This window comes from Candoia aspera, chromosome 1, assembly GCF_035149785.1.
Source record: "Candoia aspera isolate rCanAsp1 chromosome 1, rCanAsp1.hap2, whole genome shotgun sequence".
In the NCBI taxonomy this organism is placed as follows: domain Eukaryota; kingdom Metazoa; phylum Chordata; class Lepidosauria; order Squamata; family Boidae; genus Candoia; species Candoia aspera.
The window spans coordinates 259,743,233-259,762,936 of NC_086153.1; the positions used below are offsets into that span (position 1 = coordinate 259,743,233).

The 19,704-nt window shown below is 37.9% G+C and overlaps 1 protein-coding gene across 1 annotated transcript in view; it reads right to left on the reverse strand.

Annotated features, from left to right (window-relative positions):
• Window positions 1-19,704, reverse strand: part of SLC6A5 (solute carrier family 6 member 5) — a 59,910-nt gene that overhangs the window by 19,179 nt on the left and 21,027 nt on the right. The window contains exons 8-13 of the mRNA XM_063318028.1: window positions 18,282-18,416; window positions 13,069-13,172; window positions 8,660-8,784; window positions 5,111-5,223; window positions 3,504-3,635; window positions 2,790-2,889 (exon numbers count right to left, since the gene is read on the reverse strand). Of these exons, the coding sequence (XP_063174098.1) occupies window positions 2,790-2,889; window positions 3,504-3,635; window positions 5,111-5,223; window positions 8,660-8,784; window positions 13,069-13,172; window positions 18,282-18,416 (709 nt within the window). The remainder of the gene's footprint in view (window positions 1-2,789; window positions 2,890-3,503; window positions 3,636-5,110; window positions 5,224-8,659; window positions 8,785-13,068; window positions 13,173-18,281; window positions 18,417-19,704) is intronic.

The window sequence follows — 19,704 nt, forward strand, 5'->3', positions numbered from 1 at the left end:
CAGAACACTTTTTCCCATCATTATATGTCACTGGGACACTTCAACCTCAGTAAGTCATGTTCTAAATTGGGCTGTCATTGAGGACAAAATGGAAGCAGCAGCATTATACAAAAATCATATTACACCTTTCCTAAAAGAACTGCACTGGTAGTTCATTTTCAAAGTGCTAGTGAAGACACTTAACTCCCTATGGGTTTGATTCTGGATATTTGCAGAGTTATCTTAGTACGTGTCTATGTAATTATTATGTTTTGCTAAGGAAGCTCTCCTCTAGAGCCCATGATTAGCTTTTGTACATCACACAAGTTACAGAGAATAGCCTCTCAACTCCTGTACCTCCTTCTTATAGATTTGACCAACACTGATTTTATTTCATATGACAACTTATATAAGATTTGGATGTTGCTGTAATACAACTTAATGTATTTCATTTAGTTTATCAGGGATTTTTAATGAATCTCACAGAATGGTATCCTGAGTACTATGATATAGTATGGGAAAGGCGTATTTAAATAAATAAATTCATGAAAGGAAATAATCGTATCCTACTTGGGCCTACAAAAATGTTGAAAATTACTTTGCTGCTACTTTGCTGCTCAGCCAAAGCAACATATCACCTAGCCAGTAAACAAATTGTTCTTAAACTGTATTTCCTTTCTTCCTGGCTCAGCTGCCTATTTGCCTTTAAACTGGGATGCGTGTAACTAAGAAAACTCTGCCTATTTAAATCAGGACCTTCTCACTTCTGCTTAGGGAGAAGTACCCCATTCACAAAGCATCGTCTGCTATAATGGCAAACTGTGGGTCAGTATGGTCACATGTAAAGGATGGATTTATATCAGAGCTCCTGGGATCAACAATAAAAAACACATCAGCATGCCACACATTTCACACCAGAGATCATTTTTTAAAAGTAAAAATAAAACTGTCAGCATGGAAGATTGATATAATGACTATTGGAATCTTCCAATTTAGAAGCAGTATGCCGTCAGGTAACATCCAATAACTTGTACTAGAGAACAACACCTTGTTCTCTTTGGCCATCATAACAACACCTTGGTCTTATTCTGCAGCTCTTCTTATACCAATGAAATTCCAATGTACCAGATTCTAAACTGCAGCCAAAAGCTTCTCCTAGAAATTCTGTTCTCAACATCCATACTTGGCTAATTATAACTCTCCTTAACACTGGAAGATGACAACAGGTCATTCATAACATACTATTTATTGACATCCCTATTGACCTTTATCTCACTAAACAAAGCAGTGTTATTAAGTGCCATCAGTCTCTTCAGGCGAAGAGGATGCTATTGTAACCAGTGAATAGGAAATTGCTTTTTCCAAAAACAGATTTGGGCACACTGGATGATCTAGAACATCGTATGGCATCATGGAAAAGAGGCAGACAAAATATACAGGCGAGGATCATCACAGCAGAATAGTGGTATTTACACAAATATCATTCATATGGAAATCACACTTCACTTTTGAAGTCATAAACATGTTATAGTTTTTAGTAACTGGCCTGTTCTATGATACTCCAACCAAATTAAATAAACTTGACTTTTAGCTTATCTGAATACTAGTACTCCCAGTCTATACAATGCATGCCTGTTTGTATTCAGAAACTCTCCTTTCCAAAACAGATATATGATCAATTCATACTTAACTGCAAAAAGAAATGTCATAACTGAAGTACCTGCAAAGCAGGAATGGACCACTTTTTTATAGCCAGAGGCTATACTTTTTTAAAAAGGCAATATTTACAATTATACAACGGGGAAGGGGGGAATTACATAGCAGCAGCATCCAAAAGGACAGAACTGAATTATCCAGGTTTTTTAAGGAGAGAGTTGGATTTTCTTTTTTAACCCAGTCAAAATAGGCATGAAAAGCCTATTGGGCCATGAGCCTTGGTTCACTAGAAAAATTCTGCCACCAAAAATCAGAAATTTGCCACCAAATTTGAGCATCACAATTCTTCAACTCCAAAGAACACACAAGTGGGGCTGGAACTGCATCTGGTCCACAGGACTCACACTCCTATCCTAGAGAGAAGAGAGGTTCTTGCAACATATAATAATTCATATTTTCTGTGAGTAAAGCTTGGGTGACTCTCGGTAACAGATGGGAGCACAAGAGAGAAGAGAAATCAGTAACATTCTCATCCCATCTCCACTGGCAGGATCATAAGGTCTTCCACGGACGGAACAAGCCCTTCCATTTGGAGACAGCAATTAACCTATTGTACTGGTCATAATTCTGTTGTTGTTACAACTTTGTATTGTCTGTAAATGCATCTGTATAATTACAAGCTCAAATATGCCATTATTCATAAGTCACTGAAATATTTATGCAATTGGCCTTGAAAATCACATAAAACAGATCAGACTGTAATCATTCCTGGAACCGCAATCTTGACTACTGCAAGCCTACATACTTATTTGAGGGCTGGGTAAATTAATATAGATTATATGCTTCATTATTACTTTTATATGGCTTATTAATATTAAGTCATACTCACATTAATGATAACAACTAGCTATCTGTAACGGTTTATTTACTAACCTAATCAGTTTTGTTATGATATAAACAGAACTACTGTAAACATTTTACTTGATGAAATTTCTGAAAATATTTGGTCAGATATTCTTAGATGTATATTTTGAAATGTTAATGAATAACATTTTAAAACTTTTGTTTGTGGAATTAGCTGTTACTTATCAATACCCCATTTTTACATATATGGACTATTGGTGTAACCTAGGGATAACACATCCTTTTCTTACCATAAATGTACGAAATGCCAACAAGTTCGAAGATGGCTATTATAACAAGAGAATAAGATGCTGCATAGGTGTCCACAAGCTGCAACATGTACATCCCACCCTAAAATTAAAAACAAATAATTACTAACAGAAATACCACCTGCCATTAGAACACATTCAGTAGGAACCCAGCTAACAGTTGCAGTAAGAAGAAGGTGCAGTTAGTGCTATTTTGTCCTCAAGCCCCAACTCACTATGAAAATACTCTATGGACTATAATGATAGAATTCTTCAAGAACATCTATTCCATATCACTTTTACAACAAAATGAGGGGAGAGGTGGCCGAGATGGAATGAATATCAGATTAGGCTTTATGTCCTGGCAGAGGTCTACTATTTGGAACTCCCACATACATGAGAAACAAAGAGAAGAGGGAATTACATCTTTGAGTCACTTGAAGAATGTGAAGGAAGTGCAGACTATAAATCCAGCAGATCTATAAATTTTATCTGTGTGGTTTTGCTCCAGCCCTTATTCAGACCTTCCACTAATGGTAAATTACATCTTTAGAAATGTCCATACACTTACCAGGGCTTTTAGAATAGTCATACGTTTTCGTGACCAGTGAAACTTCTCTTCAAATTTCACTTCCTGTGAAGTTAATATTCTCATAGAGCGGATTTTACTAATTGTAAGATCAGCTTAAACAGCACATAATATGATAACATGTTTACCTGAGTGATCATAGGAAAACCCATGATGAAAAAGGAAATGCAGCATCCAAGAGTGAACAGTGGCTTGTGGGTACGTAAATACTTTGGAAATTCATCTGAAACAGATGTCACTATCGTTTCAATAGTGGCAAACTGGGAAATGCCAAGGAAGACAAAAAATAAATAAAGCAGTAGCAATCAGTGAGTAAAACAACAGTTTTAAAAATGCATCTTGTTACTTTGACTATCATCTAATTCACTCTTTAAGGAAATTCATCCCTTCACCAAACTGTTTCTGCCTTGTACCTTTAATACTTTACAGATAAAAAATAGGAATGAGTAAGTCATATTTCATGACAAGCCTAAATAAGTACTTTTAAGGGAAAATATTATTTATATTGTACAGATCATTCATTACAGTGGAAGGATAAAATGGAAAATAAAACCAGATGAGGAAGTCAAGGGTCCTTCAAATGATCTACTGAAGCAGTTTTCATCTTAAGCATTAGGTATCCAACTTCACCAAACCGATTCTTCTCAAACTCTTGTCATTCTCTATGTTTAGTGACTTCAGCCTTTTCAGAACAATAATTCATGCCCATATAGCATCCTACTCTCCCCGCCAAGTTTGATCTAAATGCTGTTTAAACCCTTCCTTTCTTCCACATTGCTTCTCTCCTTGTTTGGACTTGTTTCAGTTTATCTCTGCCCAGTTCAAAGCATGTGGTTATATGCTCCATAGGGTTCTTATTAATGGTCACTGACCCCCTTTCTCTATATAATAGAATCTCGGTTAACTGGAACTCAAGCAACCGGCACTCTCAAGCAACCAGCAAAAAAATGAAGAAATAATACATTAAATAAAAAAATAAATAAAATCAATTTTTAGCAGAAAGATAAGTTTAAACTTGGCATGGTGCAGCGCGCTGATCTGATCCCCCTCCAGCAGAAAGGCAAGCCAAAACCTGGTGCACCACACCGAGCCAACCCAACCCCCCCAGCAAAAAGGCAAGTCCAAACCTGGTGTGCCGCACTATGCTGCGCCAACCCGACCCAACTACCCCCAGCAGAATGGCAAGTCCAAACCCACCTTTTTAAAAGCCCAAACCCACCCCTCCACAGGGGGACCGGACCAGCGCAGCATGCCAAGCAAACCCACCCCTCTGCCAGAAGGGGATTGGCCAATCCCCCTCTAGCAGAAAGGCAAGTCCAAACTTGGCATGCCTATTTTTAATAGTAACCCTCACGCAACCGGAAACTACATTTATCCGGCATCTAACAATCCCCATGGGTGCCGGTTAACCGAGATTCTACTGTATTAGTTTAGCAACTGACTGTAATTTGATGATTAAATTCTATAGGGACCCAAACTATTATATATTTGTGAACCAAAGGCAATTATAACAATCTCAAAATAAATTTTGGTTCTAACCCTGTATAAATGAATTCAGTGTGACTTACTTCTAAGTAACACGTATAGCATCATCTGTTGTATGCTTATTTTATCAGAAAACCTGTGCAGGATCCCAGCCTACAACTACTTATATTAAAATATTAATTCAATGTACTGTGTACACTCTGAACTTTTAATGAACAAACAGGAAGGTATATAAAAAAGATACATTTACCATTGTGTCCAATCCAAGTGTAAGAAGCATCAAGAAGAAGATTATAGCCCAAAATGGTGAAAGTGGAAGCCTAGTTAAGGCTTCAGGATACACCACAAACGCAATGCCAGGACCTAGAATCCGAAACAAAATAGACAGAAATCATATTGATAGCTTAAATAAGCATCATCCTTTGCATTTTGGGGGTCCTACAGAATTTTAAAAAAAAATCAATTTCAATTTAAGATGACAAAATTTAGAAGTCAGTTTCCTACTTTCCAGTTGAGTAGTGTATTAAAGGGTCACAGAAGCTGTTATTACAATCATACATTTTGAGCCCAAGGAATTTCCAGAAAATCTAGCTTTTCACAGAAAAGGGATGCCAAAGGCCATTATTAGAACAACAGGAATTTTGCTATACCTGTTAAACAATTATGCCCTAACTGTGAAAGAGAATGGGATAGAGTGAAATATTTTAGGTTTGTGTTTGTGACCCTTCAGAGTAAACCATATTTTATTCTATCTTATTGATATCACTCTGCAGCATAAAAGCACAACTCCTCTTTGAAATATCTGTCTTCTTAACTGCCCCCACATGTTTCATTTACTGTATGTGAATTTCCCCCCCACCATTTTTATGTAGTATACCAGAAATAGGGAGACTGGTGCCATCCCAATATTTTTTTTACTACAAATCCTGAACAATGGTTGGTTTGGAAAAGCTACTGTAATGGGTGTTTAAACTCAAAATATCTGGTAGGCATTAGATTTCCTTTCCTGGGCTATGCTGTAATATACCAGTGCCAGTTTATTTTAGCAATGCAAGAGTTAATTTCACAACCATTTTATACTTCCCAAAATGTTGGGAAACTCTTGTCAAACATGAAATACTGCTTGAAGACTTTTTATTATTATTACTGGTGTGATGCAGTGCAACAGGCTGTCTTTAAAGCCTGCTGTTAACTGGGAGTTTTTCTTGGCAAGAAGGCTTAGGGGATGTTATATATTCATGAACATGCTCTTTCATCTCTTGATTAAAGATTTTTCCTTGACTATTACAGATAAAAATGCTGCTTGCAGTCACTTCTTGCATTTGGAAATTAAATTAAGGAATCAAAATAATGAGTTTCTAGAATTCATCGTCCTGTGGGAAAACCTAATTGCAGGAAATGAAACTGCAAATCTCCCTTGATTGGGATCCTTTAAATTAATTTCATGGGGAGATGCAGGTTATGACCACTGAGAGTCAGACATAGATAAGGGCAGTTGTTGGGCTTCAACACCCATCTGGGAAAAGGCAAACATTGTCCAACTATAAAATTAACTCATGATTTAAGCAGCAGTTCAAACAGCACCTTATAGAACTGGAATAACAGGCAGTTTCCCTTTGGGACTGCCATACTATACAAATATCCATCAGATTTGGTTATATGTCACCTCAAATTTGGCATTTCAAACTACACATGTTTAGGCTACTAAAACCCATCTGCAGCCATTTCTCCTGTGGCCATACTACAGAGTAACATCGGGGCCTTAAGAAAAAGTTGCTACATGTCTACTTTATCTTTATTCCTTTCACTCTCTGAGCTTCTGTGTCACATGAATGCAAGCATGTTTAGTTCTGCCTAGAGTCCTTATCCTTGGGCAAATTGTATTGTTCTTCTTTTGAATCAGAAGGTTGCCTCATCAGGTTGTTTTAAAGTTTTATACTTTAATACAGTGTATGACATTTTCATCATAACAGCGGTGCAGTTCTTTGGATTCTGATGCATGATCTTTGGAATAGGGGCAAATGGTTTAAGGGGTTGCAAACGGAGTTCATTTGAACTCCAAAGTGTTCTGCAGCACCTTTGGAGACTGAATTTAAAGCTTTGTATAGCTATCACCACAACCATCAAAATCTTCTTGAGGTTTTATCTCCTACCTGATAACCCAGAGGTTTTGAAGCAGCTTACAAACATTTCTCATACAACAACCTAGACAAGAGTCATTGGGAAGGAGCTAAGATATAAGTGCTGCACTGCACTCCTGTGTATGTCAGTTTAAAAGAAAGTACCATTGAGTTTGACAGGGTTTTACTCCCTGAAAAACATACACAAAATGGCACTTAACATAAACTTGCTCGGTAGCTGTATTAACTGTTTTATGGTTTTATTTAGGATTTAATGACACTGTTTAGTAACTGACCAAATGAAACGGATTTGTTTAGATATGTCAGTTTAGGAAAAGGCATCCACATTTCTTCACATAAAATACAACTCTTGGAAACCAAAGCATCTGGATGGAATGCTTGTCTAAAATGAGTACTACACATTTGTATTAAATAAAGAAATATGGTACCCCTTTCAAGGAATGAGTTGCAAATCTAACATGTTACTCTCACAAAATGGACAATTTTTGCATGTGATGTGTAATGTCCTGCAGGTATACACACATTTTCCCCTGGACTTCATGGTTAATTTGCTTCTGAACCTTGGATCATTGCAGATTTCAGAGCAAATGGCTGCAGCATGGAATCTCTTTACACACACACTTCTGCCACTGCTGAGATATTTAACGGAGGCACAGAAAGAGCAAGTGTTTACAAGCATTCCAGCTTGGACTGGACAAGAAATTTTCTAAAACTAAATCTTCAATATGGAAATGTTTGCACCTATTAGAGCAACTATTATTAAGTGCCAGGAAGATTTCAGAGGAGTCCAAAAGTGGTTTAGGAACAAGCAAGCTCATAAGACAATTATGACCTATTGGTGTACTATTTATAGCTTAACTGAAAATAACATTATCAAATGTATGTATATTATCAAGATCATTCGCAAGCTTTACAATTCAAATTATATTTCAACTTCTTAGGTTTGATAGCAAGAATAGAAGAATCAGTTACTGCTGATAATCTCCATCCCAACCCTAAAAGCTTTATAAAAAAGGTAATCATATTGTGTCTTACTGCATTAAACAGTCAGTCCAAGGAACTGTAGACCTTAAGAAAGGATTATGATCTTACATGGTTATCCCTGTCAATATATGCAGTAAGAAAACCCCTGCAAGTTGTAAATGGGAAGTGGGGCTTTGAGCTGAGCATGAATTATAGTGACTTCATGGACATACCTGTGTAGTTAGGTAGCAACCATACAGAAGTAGTTTGTGTCTTGTTTCAGGATTTTTTTTCCACCGACCTATACTGTAAATGTAAAATTTCCTGGTGGGAAAAAATGGGAGATGCCTTTTTTCCTTGGTGGGAAAAAAAGGGAGATGCTGCCCTTCACCACTAATGTCTCTGTTGCCCTCAGAGGAGGTGAAGGGAACTATCTCACCACTGATACTGTCTGACTGGTTTCTGTACAAAGGAAAGGGAGGCATGCCATGTTATACTTTGACTTAGGCAGCAACCATTCTTATAGCGTATGTTTCAGGTCCACTACGTTGCGCCATTTTGCCCAGATGCCTCATGTGTTCTAATTAATACGTATATGCAGGACATCCTGCACAAAAGAAACCAGAACAAAATCAGTATTGCCCAATAGTGCAACATTCAAAAACCACGTTTACATGAAAATCAGAAGATCTTACCTTGGTCTGCAACATCTTCAATATTCACTTTGAGCTCATTTGCCATGAATCCAATCACTGAAAAGATGACAAAGCCTGCAAATATACTTGTGGCACTGTTGGTACAAGTTACTATCAAGGTGTCCCTGAAGAAAGGAGGGCAAAAGAAAATATATTTACCAGATTATTTTTACTGAATAATAGTGGTATAGTAGGTAATGGATACGGAGTATATAATTATAGTGTTGTAGTGATGAAATACCAATATTTAGTAGGTATGATAACAAAAATTATTTATTATTTATTCATTCCATTTGCATAGCCACCCATCTCAACAACTGAGTCTGGGCAGCGAACAATATTAAAATAAAATAATAATAACAACAATAACAATCAGGGTCAGGGTCAGGGCTATCCTAATCTACAGAGGAAGAATATTCCATAGGGCGGGTGCTATGGCAGAAAAGGCACTCCTTCTATGCCCTGCTAACTGGCATTCCTTAGCCATCAGGACCCAAAGCGTGCCCATCCTGCCTGACCGGATTGGATGGGTAGAAACAACCAGGGAGAGATGCTCCCTCAAGTAACCCAGTCCCAAGCCATGAAAGGTGACAACCAGCACCTTGAATTGAACCTGGAAGCACCCCAGCAGCTCATGAAGTAATGGTGTTACATGCCCTGAGTAACTGGTGACATTTACTACCTGTGCTGCCACTTTCTGCACCAGCTGAAGCTTCCGAATGCTCTTCAAGGGCAGCCCCATGTAGAGTGCACTGCAGTAGTCCAGACAAGGTCACAGGGTCAAGAGTGACAGTGAGCAGGGTGTCCTGGTCCAGGAGTGGGCATGACTGCCACATAACCCAAAGGTGTGTATATTCGAAATAAGAACATCCCCCCCCCAAAAAAGCTACACTGATAAAAATAATTTAATTAACTCTACTAATACAGACATCTTACAACGTGGATCTGATGCCTCTAGAGACAATAATTCTAAGACAGCGATCACTAATCACTGATTTTATTGGGCATTCTTTAAATATAATTAAGTCTGGATTAAATCCAATGTTTCACAGTTAGCAGTAGTAGCATAAAGACACAAAAATCCGAGATTTTAAAGTAAGGAAAACAATAACTCTGTTTTCACAATGGCTAGTACAAAACTTCACAATGCCTAGTACAATGTACATTTTAGGTGGACTTATCAAATATTGGACTGCCCTCTTAGAGGCCTGATGAAAGTTTCAAGTCAAGTTTTTAGATGAAAAACCACATTATGCTATATGAGCAAGAAAACATTTGAGATGAAATAGCATATTCTTATGGTGAGTTCAATTTTTCCCAGTCTTGTATCTTCTTCATAAGTTGTTCAATTTCAACACAACTAGAGGGCACCAGATTGGAAATACTGCTTTAGATGTTACTTCTAAATACTGAAACCCTGGATTAAAATGTCTAATCATCATCCCATTACTAAACTGATTCAAGAACTTTTTTTTGTCTACAGAAGAAAAGATGTGCACAGACAGTAAATCACTGAACAGAAAATTCAATCTATATAATCATTAAATCCATACCTTAGTGATTTAATACTTATAAAAGGTAGATGTCCAACAAAAACATTTAACTTGCAGAGAGCTTTAAGAATGATCACAGAAAGTGTGATGCTAAGTTTGTAAGAGGGTTGAGAAATACCTGCCACTACTTTGCAAGTTCAGAAGTTCAGCTCACACTGGTCCAAAGCAGGGGATGATCAAACGATCTTTTTTCCCCCAGTGATTATTTTAAAACTTATGTTGGCTTTAGTGGAGGGGGAAATGCCTACAACAGTCCATGCTGGTGTAGGCTAGGGCTGATGTAGGGTTATTTTTTTATTTTATTTTATTTTATTTGATTTTTGGCCTGCTGCAATCTTACACTCTCAGCAGTTACAATGTCACAATTAAAGCAACAAAAAAAGAATTAGAACAACATACAGTCCAAGTGACAAAAGCAAAGGAGGAGGAAAAAAAATAGAACAAAAGGCACAGGTGATGTTACTCACGGGCTCTTCAAAAGAGCTCCATTCTTCATAAGCTCCTAAGAGCAACCAGGAAGGAGGCCATTCTGATCTCAGTGGACAATGCATTTCACAGGGTCAGGGGAGCTGAAGTTAGAAAGCAGCAGTGCTTTCTAACTTCAGCTCCCCTGACAATTCAGAAATGTGGGACAACATAAAGCCCCCTCCTACAAGACCTATCAGGCTGGGCCAAATCTAGACCCTCACATACCCGGGTGTCAAGTCACAAAGGGCTTTATAGGTTAACACCAGAACTTTAAATTGCACTAAGAACTGAACTGGTAACCAGCACAGGGCCTGAAATGTACAGTGCAGGGCAGCTTCATGTACAGCACATTTCAGTAAACCATGTGGGTGGTGATGAGAACATGAGTTACTGTCACCAGGTCCTCCTGCATCAGTTAAGGACCCATAACAGCATACCAGCCAAAGCTCTCTAATGGTCTCCACCTGCTATTTAAGCAGGAGCCATGAGTCCAAAGGATTCCCAAATCATGAACCTACTCCAGAAACGTATAGTGTCTGTCTCTCCAAGGACATCACTGGTACTAAAGGAGATGTATGAACAGCAGCTCTGTCTTGCTTGGGTTCAATTTGAGCCTATTCTCTTCTGTCCAGACCCTCACAGCCTCCAGGCCTCAGGACAGAACATCAACAGCATCTCCCCCACAGAGCTGGAGTAGTGATGTATAATTGGGTATAATCAGCATCCTGCTGATACCATAGGCCAAGTTATTGGATGACCTGCCCCAGCAGTTCCATATAGATGTTAAATATCAGGAGGATAAGGTCCAACCCCTGCAGTACCCCATAAGTGAGAGGCCACTGGGTCAACCTCTCCTCCTCACTACAACAGACTAAAACATCTGCAGAGGATGGTGCAAAACCACTGCAAAGCAGTGCCCCTAATCTCTACAGACAGTCCAGTAAGATACCATGATTGATAGTATCAAAAGTTGCTGAGTTATCTGAAAGGACAAAGAGAAGCAATATTCCCATCCATGTCCCAACAAAGGTTATGCAGGGTAGTTAGACTTCAAAATCTCCCATGCAATCAACTCTAACAGAGCCTCCTCCCCCATATCAGTAATCAGCTTACAATCAATTCAGAATGAAAACATCCCTTTTTAATTCTCATATCTGAATCCTATACCTCTTTGCTAATACTGTATCTGTTTTGTTGACTGTTTTTTCAGAGACACGTTTATTTACCTAATAAATACGTAACATATTCGGCATAGAATTATATTCCTCAAATAGAGGTACCACAACAAATTTGATTATGTCAACTTTAATATATTAAAATAAATGCATTAATTTTGTCCTACCCTTCATCCTGATAAACTTTAGGGCCAAGTACAAATTTGAATCAAGATCTCTTCCTGACTCAACCTCAGAGCAATGCACATGATTTCATACTGGATGCAACTGCAGCCACATCCAAAAGAGCAGTATGGAATTCAAATAAACATTTTTTTTTTCCTTTTTGATACAGCAAAACAAAATGGCAATACCACTGTAAAACTGATTATCATCATCATCATCATGTATTCAAATAGGCCTTGAAATTCCTTTCTTGAGCACATACTACTTTTCTGTATTAGTTGTCACTGGATTTGATGGTTATTCTTAATTGGTGCTTTTAAATCGTGTAAAAAGGAGTGAAAGGTTATAATGTTTAAATTTATAAGAGAGTAGAAGAAGGAAGAAGGAAAATCAGATTCTTAGCAGTTAAAGCAGTGGTTCTCTGTCATATGAGCTTACCAATTAAATTATATCAAATACTACATTCTTATGACACTAGAAGCTTTTTCTTTATCTGAATTTGGAATTAATGCAACTACCAGAATTATTACTGTGCTACTGATACTGTAAAAGTAATGGTACAGTAATTATAGCAGTGAAAACTGCAAATTATCTTTGCTGCTTCAGAGTGTTCCTGACCTATTTCTCAATTACAAAGCTTTCTTTAACAGAGATTACCCTTGTGCTATATTTCATGCCACTATCCTTGACTCTTGACAATCCCCTAGATTGCTTTCAACCCAGCCTGTTTCTAATTGGGGCACCCATTCAGGAGGAAGTAGGACATGCTAACCCCAGAAGTCTAATGATCTTTGAAGTAGGGCTATCAGATCTGGGGTGCAAAGATCCATAAATCGCAAAATGGCAACAAAGAATTTGTTTTCTCTAACTCTTGGCTGCCATCCTGTTTTCTAGATTTTGCAGCTCAGGTCCGGTAGCCTTACTTTGAAGTCCTGATGACATGCAGACAACAATGATGACATCAAACTTAGTTCCAGAGGTTCCTGGATTCATTTTTGCCAACTAATAACTAGGAAAGAATTGGTTTTGCTGAATGCATGCAACTTACCTGTATAGATTGTTATGGAATTTGTTATAGGAAGACAGAGTAATCAGACCACCCCATGCAGCAGATAAAGAGAAAAATATCTGAGTAGCAGCATCTTTCCACACCTTAAAAAAAAGATCAGTAGAGAAAAGTAGGATAAGTTTTTAAAAAAAAAATAGAAATAGTAATAAAAAGAGTTAATGTGATTGAATAAGGCTATCAAACATGCCATACATAAATTGTGTGGCAGTACAATGAATCAGGCTACTTCCAATAGGAGAATTCAGGACCTACCTGCAGGCACTGGTATCTGAATGATGCCATACAATTTTCTGAATTACTAGATCAGGCAGGAGGAAAGTCTTGAGTCCACACTGATTAGTGCCTTCATGAATTTCACTAGATGGATATTCAAGCCAATAAACAATGAATTTGGAGCTGTGGTGAAACAAATATTTACCCACTAGAGGACAGAGTATATTAGATAGATAGATAGATAGATAGATAGATAGATAGATAGATAGATAGATAGATAGATAGATAGATAGATAGATAGATAGATAGATAGAGATAGATAGATAGATAGATAGATAGATAGATAGAGATCCCTTTTATATATTCTGTCCTCTAATGGGTAAATATTTGTTTCACCAGAGAGCTAGTTTGGTGTAGTGGTTAAGGCATCAGGATAGAAACCAGGAGACTGTGAGTTCTAGTCCTGCCTTAGGCATAAAGCCAGCTGGGTGACCTTGGGCCAGTCACTTTCTCTCAGCCCTAGGAAGGAGGCAATGGCAAACCATTTCTGAAAAACCTTGCCAAGAAAACTGCAGGGACTTGTCCAGGCAGTATCCAAGAATCGGACATGAATGAACAGCTTAAAAAAATAACAACAACACATATCCCTGCACACTGTGCAAATTCAACACTATCTGGGTTCACCCAAAAGAAATTGAACTCTTACCACCTAATTGCTAATGTTTCAGCTGCTGGTAGTATCGTGCATGTAAATCCAACACATGGCTTGAAAAGGTAATGAAAAGCATAAATGCTGTTCTCACTACTAAGGAATCTGATTATTTTGCGATAAATGCATGACTCCCAATACTTATATAATTCCAGTTAAATAACATTTACCTTGGAGTTAACTTCCAGATAGAAATATTATTTATTACACATACTTCTATCTTGCTTTTTAATTTTTATATCTTAATACAGTTCCAATTTTCAATAATAGAATCATTAAAACAATCACCCAATATAAATGCATAATTCAGAATTATTAAACAATAAACAAATACAATCATATTATTAAAAGTAATAATATAACCCTGGCAGATAAAGCAACAATAAAAATTTATAAAAAGCTGAGGCTAATAAAATAATTTTAATCCAATACCTAAAACTCATCTAGGTAGTACCAGGAGAAACTCTCTAGGGAGCAACACTAAGGAGAAGAACACATATTTGGTCATCACTTGCCTAATTTTCAGAGGGCATGGTAGCTAAAGAATATGCTCTACAAACTGTTTTTCCAATTAAAAACATTCATATGGAAGAAGAAAATATTTTAGATACACAGGCCTCAAAATCAAGAAATAGTTTAATGATTGAAATTAGTACTGTGAATTGTATCCAGTAAATTGGGCATGTTTTTATAATGCTGAAAGATAACTTACGTAAACTTCAAAGGCAGGTTTCTATAGTCCCTTACAGTAGCCCTTCCATATATTATCACAGCACAGATGACATAATCAGTAGCATACTTATCTGTTCCTCACTTGACATTAGAGATCAGTTATAATGACAAACCAGATCTTCATCTTCCTTGAGTTTCTACTTAAGTCAAGGTTGTTCAGGCTGTCCTGCTCTGCTGCCTTATCATGGCAGGGAGGTGTTCCTAGGAGGGATGAGCGAAGAACACCAGTAGTGTATGTCAAGGGTATACACTCCCAGCAGGGTCATCTAAGGTATGAAGGTCATCTCAGCTGCCCAGATAAAGCAAGCAGGCACCTGTATTGGGCAGCAGCAATATAGGAAGATGCTGGAAGCAGATGATCACTTTAGTGGCAACAGCAAAGGCATCAATTCATATGCAGGAGAAGGCAATGGTAAATCACTCCTGTATTTTTACCAAGAAAACCACATGACTAGAAAATATAAATTGATGATTTAGTGCCGGATGATGGGCCTCTCAGGCCGGATAGCATTCAACATGCTAATGAGGAAGAGCTGAGGATCTTTTGGAATACTAATGGTGTTTATGATGTGGCTAGATTAAAGCCTCTGAGATGTCTCGTTGCTGATGTTGCCATACAGAAAAAGAAAATCCGAAGCTGCAAAGACAGAATTACAGTGGGAACATCGAACATAAGAAGGATGAACACAGGAAAGCTCAACACAGTGAAAGATGAAACAAAACAATTAGAAACTGACATCTTAGGCATCAGCAAATTGAGATGGATTTTTGCTACAAACGAATATGTACATGGACATCAACAGATGGAGTGCACAGAAAACAAATTGACTATAGTATAGCTTAAAGGAGGTGGAAGAGCTCAATTATAACATTAAAAACATGACCAGGTGCTGACTGTGGAACAGATCACAAACTCATGTGCAGGTTGCAAGTTAAGCTAAAGAAGAAGAAAGCCAATCAGTTTCCCCAATATGACCTTGAGCATATACCCACCATTGTCAAGGAGAATATCAGGAATCACTTTGAAGTCCTGAATCTCATTGATAGAGAACCAGAGGAACTGTGGAATGAACTTAAAGAAGTTGTTAAGAATGAATGTGAAAGGAGACTGCCAAAGATGAAGAAACAAAAGAAATCAAACTGGATGTTAGAACAAACTGTGGAAATTTCCAAGAAGAAAAGACAAATCAAAGCCAAGAAAGACCAAAATCCAGAAAGAAACTTTAAAAAGAATTTCAGAGAGCTGTTAGAAGAGATAAGAAGCAATATTACAACAACATCTGTAAAGACATTGATGATGGAAACAGACATGGAAAAACAAGGAAAGTCTTCCAAAAGATCTCTGAACTCAGGAGGAGGTTCCAACCTCAAACTGGTATGCTAAAGGACACAAATGGACCAACAGTAACTGACTCAAAGAAAATCAAACAAAGATGGAAGGAGTATTCTGAAATACTGTTCAGTAGAGTTGTCAACATCCAAGACACCGTAGAACAAGTTCCCTACTTACAAGAACCTCTGGTACTAGAAGATGTTAGATTAGCACTCTAGTCATTACTGAGTCAGAAGGCTACAGGACTCACTGAAATATGGCAAGCCACAGAAGAAGAATCAATAAAGGTTTTAACTAAGCTACGCCGGCAAAACTGGAGAATGACACATTGATCTAAAGATTGGAAGAAGCCAATCTATATTCTTATACAAAAAATAAGATTTAACAGAGTGTGCAAACTATTGTACACTATTATTATTATGTATTCTAATATATTATTACAATATCCTTAATTTCACACACTAGCAAAATAATGCTTAGGATCATCCAATACAAATTAAAGCCCTACATGGAAAAGGACATGCCAGGTGCTTAAGCTGGCTTTAGAACGGAACAAGAGACATTACTGCTGGTGCATGCTGAATAATATAATTGAGAAAGCCAAAAATATACCAAAAAAGAAGTCAGTATGTGCTTTATTGATTACAGACAGGCCTTTGATTGTGTTGATCATGTCAAGCTGTGGAGTGTCCTTAGAAAAACTGGAATCCCAAAACATCTCATTGTCCTCATGCAAAACCTATACACAAATCAAAAAGCCATAGAATGAACAGAACATGGTGAAGCCGACTGGCTCCAGGTCAGCAAATGAGTGAGGCACGATTGTATATTGCCCCCTTATCTATTCAGCCAATATGATGAATATATTTAGGGAAGCTAGATTGGAAGAAGGTGAATGTGATTTTAAAATTGAGGGAAGAAACATCAATAACCTGCACTATGCTGATGACGCTACTCTGATCTCAATAAAGGAACAAGCAATCAAGAAATACACCACAGACTAGCACTTGATACTCTACACCTACAAAGATCAGAATAGTGCAAGCCATGGTATTCCCTGTGACACTCTATAGAAGCAAAAGTTGCTCTCTGAAGAAGCAGAACAGGAAGAATATTGACACTTTTGAACTTAGGTGTTGGAGAAGACTCCTGAAAATACTGTGGAGAGCCAAGAAAATGAACAAAATGGATCATCAAACAAATCAGCCCAGAGTTTTCACTCCAGGAACAAATGACCAGGCTCAAACTATCCTCCTTCAGAAACATTATGCAAAGGCCTAGCTCTCTGGAAAGGTTCTAATACTGGGAAAAGGGGAAGGAAAGAGAAGACCAGCAGCAAGGCGGATGGACTCAGTTACAGTGACAATGGGTATACCATGGGGAGACCTGAAGGAACAAGTTAGGGACAGAACATCAAGGAGAAAATCTATCTGTGTGGTTAAGAGTCAACACCAACTTAATGGCACATAATCAATCAAACGTACAGGCTGTAGCTAAATGCTAACATTAACCCATTTGTAATTCTGATGCTGCAGCAAAGGGCAAATCATGATGCTTTGGTCCACTAGATATTGGAATAACTTCTCTGGTACATGACCAAAGTCCTTCTTCCCACAAATAATATACATCCATGCAGATATATCTGTGATGGTTTAGTTCAGTCTCACTAAATTAACGCACAAGAAATTATGCTTCTTGCTCACGATAACACAGAGTAGCTGTAGTTACACTCACAGAAGACCTAATTTTCTTCCAATATACCTATAACATATGCTCACTGCACCTCTTCCCTCAACTGCAGAATTCTCTTCTAGCTAATTTACTTATAGCCCTAGAATAGGTGAGTGTATGTTGAATTTGGGAACACTTGATTGGATTTATACCAAGTGGCCTTTTCACATACTACTCTGGATCCAATGCACAACAGTTGGATTGTGCATTGATGAGCCTTAGTTTAGAAAAATCTGGCATCTTCACAGCCACGCTGCACTTATCACAAGTTGAACTGACATTATCTCCTAAGCAAATGAAGTAGTGTCCTGAAGGAGGCACAAAACGTATTAAGCTCTGCAATAACATTAACCAGATAGTGCCATAAATACAGCTGTCATAAACATTCATACCACTTAAGGCTTTCTTAAGCAAAAATAAATCTCTCTCCATATATTTTATTCCATTAGAGTATTTTATCTGGAATAAGCTTACCATAGCATCAATTAGTTTCTCCCATTTAGGTGTGATGAAATACCAGATTCCAGCCCCAGCACCTGGCAGGGTTACTCCTCTGATAAGTAAGATGATGAGCACTACATATGGGAATGTAGCAGTAAAGTATACCACCTAAGGAGACATAAACAGATAATGTATCCATTCATTCTGATTGATCCTGTATGAATGTATGTATAATTAAACATATTTCTATGCTACCGTAATCTAATTCTAAAGCACTCTCAGTGGCTTACATAGAAAAAAATGTCTATGTACTAAGTTAAAACATCCATGGTAAAAATAAAAGTAATATCACTGGCTTACTGTTTACAATAAATTATTGCACAACCTCTCAGTGATATTTGCTCGTAGGAATATAAACAGCTTATACAAATAATATAATGGTTTGCTAAAATGGTGTTATGTATGCAAAGCCCTAAATGAGTAAGACAGCAATGTTTGGGGATAATTAATGTGAAAAGTAACTGTAGTTCTATATCTCTCTACAGAGAATATCAAAGAATAAAACCTTTGCAGTTAAATGCTGGTATATTAGACACACGAATACTCTATGACTACCAAAAGGATGTAAATTGCAGAGGTATTCTGTTGTCTGGAATAGAAACAACTAATATGAAATAGTGAGTCCCTAAGGTCTTTTTTAGATATGTGCTAAATTATATTGGGGACGCGGTGGCGCTGCGGGTTAAACCGCTGAGCTGTCGATCGGAAGGTCGGCGGTTCGAAACCGCGCGGCGGGGTGAGCTCCCGTTGCTCGTCCCAGCTTCTGCACACCAAGCAGTTCGAAAACATGCAAATGTGAGTAGATTAATTGGTACCACTTCGGCGGGAAGGTAACGGCGTTCCGTGAGTCATACTGGCCACATGACCCGGAAGTGTCTATGACAACGCCGGCTCCAAGGCTTTGAAACGGAGATGAGCACCGCCCCCTAGAGTCGGACACGACTGGACTTTACGTCAAGGGAAACCTTTACCTTTACCTTAAATTATATTGTGGCTTTTATTCCAGCAAATGTTTCTCCACTGGTAAAAGGTACACATAAAACATGTTCTCTAAAGTTTGTGGTTAGCAACCATGAAAGCAACACTGTCTTTGGGGTTTGGGTATTGCCTGTATAATTACAAAAGGGCAATTTCCCCAAGACTGGCTAAGGCATGCCCTCCTGGATGATTAAATGGTCCCCTCTCCAAAAAGAAAGACTACTACTGTGGTCAAGGTGGATTGCTAAAAAACGAGGAACATTCTGTAGACCCAGCAGCCAACTATAGGGCACCATTTGCAGAACTGTGGAAGAAGGAATAAAATAAGCAGAGTATGCTAAGGTGATGAGATTGAAAGAAGAGAAAAAAACTGGGTAACACTCATCATGTCCTGATGGCCTTAAGACACACATAAACA